Here is a 7,622-nt window from a genome sequence, read left to right as displayed (position 1 = left end):
CCAACAGGGGGTTTTAAATTAAACTTGACAAGGTTTAAATTCATGTGCCATTACCGTCCTCGGGCATATCGTATAAGGTATTCGTACTTGTGGGTTAAAATTTTAAAATTTTTAAATATCACTTTTCAGATAATATAAAGCACGTTTCAGGTCATTTTCAGTATACCAAATCTTTCCATAATTTATGCGCTGTACGCTCATTTCAGAGGCCCCCCTTTTGGGAGGTAAAAAAAGGGAAAAAAAGGAAAAATAAAAAGAAAAAAAAAAGAAAAAGAAAAAAAATGATAGCCCACAACGCCACAAATGTTATTTTCGGGCGTCTAGAACACAAAGGACATTGTTGTCTCGATCGGCCAAATTTCGCCCTCCCCCCCTTTTTGGACATCTCTGGATCCGCCCCTGCATTTCCACGCCAATAGCACGCACTGAAGCTGGAAATTACGTTTTGGTTACATGTTTTGGGTTTGTGACACTGTATTAGTATTATTACCGTGCGCACGGACGTTAAGACGTATGTGTACACATTCGTAAGTCATCAAAATGCTTAAAATTACTCTTTTTTAAAACTAAATAGAGCATGTTTTAGCATATAATAATTTTCAATCAGCACCGTGCGTGCTTCGTGAGGGTCAAAGTACGGCGGATTGCCAAACTCGTCCTCAGTGACGAGTTCAAATCTATTTCTTTTTGTTCTTAGTCCAACTGCCCGACAAACTTTGGCCACTTGACCAGACCAATGGGGGGGCTTTTATAGAGGTACCGTGCAGCGTTTCAATACCATTTTCTATTCTCTCTTCCCCCTTCCTCCTTAATTTTGTTTCTTCTCACTCATCTTTTAGAAAGCACCACCTTGGGCTTTAGTAAGGGGGTGCTTTCTACTGGGGGAAAAACGTGTTTTTGAATAACCGTTTAAAAACCTGTGTTTTTATTCTCAGCAGAAACAGGCCCATAGACCACAAACACCTTGCTTCAATCTGATCAGTGGCATATGTAGAAGTCTTGAAATGGGATGCTAATGGGGGGGGGGTGCCACGAAGGTGAAGTGGGGCCCCCTGATGATCAGTTGGGGCAGTAATTTGGAAAATAAGGTGATTTTAGGTGACTTTTAACTACTTTACTGTGATTTTTTTTTTACTAACCCACTTTTCCATCCTTAATAATCTACTTGTATTATTTAGAGTTTATTATGTTAACACCTACCCACCCTTAAAATGTCTATCACACACTCTTAATTTTTCTACAGCTACAAACTTGCAAATGTAATTGGCATCCCATACAGTACTCTATTTTTTTATTTTTAGTTTTTTTTTCCAAATTAACATTCAAATGGTGTCCAGGATAATAATAATAATGAATTAAACCATCTCCCCTCTTGTTGGGTTTGTGTGGCTTTGCATAATGAAATATATGAAATAACTCCCCTTTGGTTTTGATATGGCTAAAGGCCTGTTTATACTTCAACGATAACGATAAAACAGCTAAAAAGCAATTGTTCATATAGAAAATAAAAGAAATAAGAGAAGTTTTTACACTAGAACGATTCGATAACGATTTATCGGTTATGAGATAACAACATATTTTGACAAATCAAATCAGATGACGTCATAATCATGGAAAACATTAAAATTGTCATAGTAGCAACGATTTTATCATTTGTCCATGATTATGATGTCATCTGATTTGATTTGTTTAAATATTTTGTTATTGCATACACGATAAATCATTATCGAATCGTCCTAGTTTAAAAACTTCTCTTATTTCTTTTTGTTTTTTATATGAACAATCGCTTTTTAGCTTTTTTTATCGCTATCGTTATCGTTGAAGTGTAAACAGGCCTTAAGAAATGAAATGAAATCATTGTTTCAATCATGTATTTTAGAAAAGAATTTTTTATACCTTGTTCAGCAACTTTTTTATTTTTGAAAAATCATCAAAAGAAAGAGGGGTTCGAAAACAAAATTGAAATAAATTTTGGTAAAAAAACAGACATTATTATTATGAGGCCAAAAATTATTTATATTTGACATCATCATATCGGTAAGATGAGGATTTGTTGAACAAGGTACAAAAAACTATTGCTTAAGTTTCTAGATATGAAGATCACATTATGAAAATGTTATAGCAATTAAGATTGAATATAGATATATAAAGTTATTGAAAGAAATAAAATTCTGGATTCAATTCACTTTATGTTTCCAGGACAAGAAGATTGTGAAGAAAGTTAACATACTAGAAATATGTCAAATTATTTTACATCTACTTTCTTATTTTAGAAAGGAAAAAAAGGAACTCATCTCATCTTGGTAGTTGCTAAACTTAGATGGTTTAGCAAGTATAAGAGTCAGGTTGGTAATCTTAAAAAGATTAGTGCATGGGGACCAGGATTGTGAAGTTCTTTTAGATTTGAACCCAAAAATGTGGCTGAAAGTGTGCATTTCAACACAGAGCACAGAAAGTAAAGAGAGCACAGTCCTGTTTCTAAATACGTAACTCCAATAGTAAAGATGGAAGTCGTCATAATGTGCACCAGCTGTGTTCGGTTGTCTCATGGAAGTGCGCTAAACATAAGATATTACAATGCATTTAATTTGAAGTATAGTTAACATTAATCTAACTATCGCCCTCTGCAAATGAATTGTATCTTGTGGAACATAGATAAAAAAACTATGCTGGGCACTACTTGGTAACTAAAAGTCACAACCAAGTTAGTGTTAGTAATACGGTACTATGTTTTTTTTTATTGTAGTACACAGTTGAAAATTTCAGGTATCAAATTTTTTTAAACATTTTTTATTTACCTGTATATCAAAACTTTAATGACTCATGTAAGAGAATGTGGTAATGCATAGGCAAAAATTCACTTAAAAATTACTCTTTTACATTACACAATACCAACAAAGCCGTCAATAAAAATATAAGAAAATAGTCAAACTCAAAGAAGAGCGCTTTGAAAAATCCACTAACCACTAAAACAGACAATGGTGGTAGACAGTCTATAGCCAAAGGTTACAAGCTTGGAAAAGTCAATTAAAAGTAGTTAAAGAGTGAAGTAAAGTAGAATAAAATAGAAGAATAACCCATAACTCACAGTGTTATTGTGCTGAATTGCATATGGGCATGGACTGCCAGTAAATAGGCAACATAACAAAGTGCTTACAGTAGAGCCTACAAGTTCACATCATTCCACAAAGACAGGGGCTGAAATGAACCATAGCAATGGGTTCTTTAAAGTGCACATGAGCCAGATGTGTACACTGGACGCCCATTTTAAATCTTTATCCATGAAAGCTTGGTTCTACCAACCAAACCCTGGGCGGGCTCGAACCAGTGAAGATATCCGGGAGACATGGCAATTTTGAATAATATATAGGGATTTTGGAAAGAATAGGCATCATTCCTCCCATTTACAAAATCCTAGATGTGATTCTAAAGAGGAAACATCTAAAAAAATATCACTGATTTTATGTGGGAAAAGCAACAAAACCCCAAAGTCCATTCTACAAACCTATAGTTTGGCTGTGTTTTCCTCAAGCCAATTTATACATGGCGTGGCAAATAAAAGAATTGATGTAGAGTTGATGAGGGAAAAGTTATGTAGTGTAAAAATAATGTATGATATCAGAGAACAATGCTGCCAAAATAATGAATGATTACTACTGAAGCCGAATGGAAAAATGTTCACCTGAAACGAACAATGAATGAAATGAGCTATAATGAATGGAGATGCAACTGAAAATGAAAGGAAATTTAATGAATGAAGATGATTTTGAATGAAATCAAGATGGATTGATATTTATTGTACCTCCATCATGAAAAGATTTTTCTCTTTAGCTAGATCAGTTATTTCTTTGACTTCATCTGCATTCAGGCCAAGTGGCTTCTCGCACAAGACGGGTTTACCATGGTTCAGGAAAAGCTTGCACAAGCTTAAGTGTTGGCTATTAATAGAGCCAATATATATGATATCTGTGGAACGGTAAAATAACAAACATTAAAAATTACGATAAGTTAATAAAAAATAGTAACATTGTTTTTAACCTGCTACTGGACATGTTTCTCTTTGATTTTGAATAAAATAGCAAATTACCAAAATGTTAAAATGAGTTGGAAAACATAAGAAATTATATATTCGGGTATGATAAGGTACTACAGATGTAAGTTACTAAATACATTCATTGTAGATGTGTACTGTAGGTAGAGTATTGTACATTGCATAGAACAGCATAGGCACAGTTGTGTAAAATTGTACATCTTCAATTCTGCCTTGCTGTCATCCTACATTTGTTTTATTATTTTTTATTAAAATTAATCAAAATACATAGCCGTCAGAAGCATTTTGCAAGTGGTCCGGTCATCATAGTACTGGTATGTTAAAATGCAGACCTGCTACCCCTCACAGATACAGGGTTTAAAGTTAAATTTAAATGCTTTCAACCTGTAGACCTGCTACTCCTCTCCCTCAAAGGGCAGTGGCAAAAGACTTTAAGATAGCATACCCACCTCAGCTTCACATTGGTTGAGTCTGAGGTGAGAATATTTTGGAAATATGGCATCTCTGGATGCCCGGAAATAGCAGCTGGCAAAAAACTGTAGAGCCTCTACCCTCCCCATCCTGTACATTGGCTACACAAGATTTAAAGTTAGTGGGTACTACAGTTCATACCCACCTCAGTCACACCATGGTTGGGCCTGAAGTCTCCTCTAGATGCCTAAAAAAGCAGCTGGCAATTGTAGAGCTGCTACCCCTCCCTCTCAAGAGGCAGACACGACATTAAGGTTTGTTAGGCTATTGAATTCATACCTAGCTCAGCCCCACCATTGTGGGCCTGATGTTATTTCTAAATATCCAGAAATAGCAGCTGGTAATCTGGAAAGCAGTTACCCATATTCCAACCCCCATGCAGGGGTAGCAAGATTTAAAGTTAATGGAAGTGGTCTAGATACTGTACCATACCTACTTCAGCTCTATAATGGTTGAAAAAATGGCTCCTCTTCAAAGAAATAGCAACAAACATACATTTTAAGAAAATGGATGTCCTTCTCTTAGTGGTTTAAATTTTGATTTCAGGTAATTAGTGCCAGCTTGAACACCCCCCCACCCAACACCTTTGTGTGGTCATGACAATTTGGCCAATGCCACCTCCCCCCCCCCAACAAAAATTTTATAAATAGTTAAATTGTTGTTTCATATTCATACCTACATGAGGAAAGATACAACTCTGTTGTACCATAAAAAATCATTGATGGGAAGTCTTGAAATGTACAGAAGTTGGGTTGAGTTTGTGAGACCAGACCTGTGCACACCCCTCTGATTTAAGTTTCTGTCATTTGCATAAATGAATTTGATAAAATTAACAATAATGGTTCCAAAATAAGAAAACTTTGCCAAAAATGTGAGAGAACAAAAACAACACCTCATCCACAGCCTGGCAAAGGGAATAAACAGTTTTTCTTTTTTGACGTTATGATCAAGTACAGTATGGTTTACCAATGGTAGTTACCAGTGGCGTGTTTAATAAAATTGTTTAGAATTACAGATAGGAAGACTTGAAAATATTATTCAGAAAATTGCAGTAATTTTGAAATTTTGCTGTGTAGTGTAATTGGACAAAGTGTGATGCCTGGACCACACATATGCAGACCTGAGGTCAAATGTGATCTCAAATGGGTTAGGGTTAGAACATTTAGAAGATTTGCCCTTAGTTGCATACTCATGGTCCATAGATCGCACTTGATTCTTCTTATTTATTAGAATAAAATACACTATCCATATTTTACAAATAAATATGTTCTCCTTGAGAATGGTTAATATAAATAATAATGCTCAGTGTGAACTAGAACATTAAAGTTTGTTAAACTTAGTATTATGCTTGTTGCTTGTCATACTGTACATTAAAGTATTTTAATTGCACAGGAATGCATCAAAACCTCAAATTAGTAAAGAAAATTGCTAGGAAAATATGTGTACAGAATCGTAACTACTGCATAATACTTCAAGGTTGTATATGATAGACCAAAGTCAAGTTTTGGCAAAATTTTTGCAGAATTCAGCCCTTATTTTCTGAAATGCACAGACATATTTCCAGGTTTAAGTTTTGAGGAGAGGGTACATTAACTGACTTCTAAACAAGCCATATTTTAAAGTAGTCTAGCCTTCCTTGTCTAATTGACATAGAACATATTGTTTGCCTCTCCAATTTTTAATACTTTATAACACGTTCATGTATACACCTCCCACAGGGTGCTGCTGAGGGCGCTAGGGAAAATTATGCTCATCAAAACCAGGGTAACATTCTTGCATTTATTACTTCATTGTTATACATTGTAAAACCACAGACTTAACAGTTTACAGTTCGGGGAAGATAAACCTAGACGATAACATACAAATAAAGCATGTTTGTTTGTTGTGTTGTTGCCGGCAGTTACACCAAATTGCACGAGTGGAGGCACCCTCTGAACATGTAGTATACCAACCTATGCAAAAAGCAGACGAGAAAACATGCACAGGCAATAAAAAGTACTATCCCATTGCCGGCAACAAGTTTACTAACATTTTCCCACCAATTTGATTTGTAGTTATCAACCTGCACATCCCTCCAGTGGTGGTGCCATCAGGAAGGCTTTGCAAATTCTGAAACTTTGTTAATATTTGACAGAGGACAATGGCCTTGGTATAATATTGTTATATATTAATGCTCTTTCCAATGGTACTGTTGTGGAGTTTGAGCTGTTTGCACAACTGGTAAATTGTGCAAGCAAATCCTTGATAATTGCACATGTTGCAAACTGTGCAATGCTGCATACTGTATTTTTAAAATGCGCTAACAATTTGCAAACTGTTCAGGGGTAGCTTGTGCACATTTTAACTGATTTGCACATTCTGATACAAAATTTTCCTTATTTATTCTTCTGTTTATATTAAGGAAGGTCTTACTGTAACAGAATTGTCGGGTCATGCATGTGTATAAAGTCCAATACGCATGGATTGTGAGGTAGGGGACAGTGAGGTGGAGTGGGAGATGTGAGATGTGAAGGGTATGGGCGAGGGTTTTTTTATGTCTTATTTTCTTAACTTGTGTATTTTTCATATGAATACATTGTTGGTCCAGTTTAAGTAGGTCCTGATGCTTTTTATTTACAATTATTAAGTGCCTATACGCCTTGTGGCTTAATCATCAAAATCTGTGTCAAGTTTCTAATTCAATTAATTAACCAATAATTAGGACAGTATATCGATAGTAACACCTGATCGCTCAACACAATCAACTCTGCTCCGCCATACCACACACACACAGTACCAGTGGACGACTGCAGGTTTCCAGGGTCTGTCATATAATTTCTGCCCAATTGTGACAAATATCCGTCGAAATGCCGTATAAATTAACTGCAATTAGGCCCATGTAAATAATTTTCACACAAACTTACGAATTTCTTAAATAATATATCTTAATTAATATATCTTAACATCTTAAATTTAGTTTATTACTAAATAATTAATACAGTAGATCGATATAAACATTGTGACCTACAATTTATTAATATATTATTTTAATTAATAAATACAAAAATCTGCAACGATTTTTTCAGGTCAGAAATTGGCATCAATAAGTAATTTTTCAATT

The 7,622-nt window shown here is 35.0% G+C and overlaps 1 protein-coding gene across 1 annotated transcript in view; it reads right to left on the bottom strand.

Annotated features, from left to right (window-relative positions):
• The window catches only part of LOC117111555 (trans-1,2-dihydrobenzene-1,2-diol dehydrogenase-like), a gene marked incomplete at its 3' end in the record, with an annotated part of 27,119 nt that overhangs the window by 8,745 nt on the left and 10,752 nt on the right, over window positions 1–7,622 (bottom strand). The window contains 1 exon segment of the mRNA XM_033254494.1: window positions 3,803–3,966. Within this exon segment, the coding sequence (XP_033110385.1) occupies window positions 3,803–3,966 (164 nt within the window).

The sequence above is a fragment of the Anneissia japonica genome, unplaced genomic scaffold (assembly GCF_011630105.1).
Source record: "Anneissia japonica isolate Jap-2015-1 unplaced genomic scaffold, ASM1163010v1 scaffold287897_len220637_cov155, whole genome shotgun sequence".
NCBI lineage: Eukaryota > Metazoa > Echinodermata > Crinoidea > Comatulida > Comatulidae > Anneissia > Anneissia japonica.
This window is presented reverse-complemented; position numbering and strand designations above follow the sequence as displayed.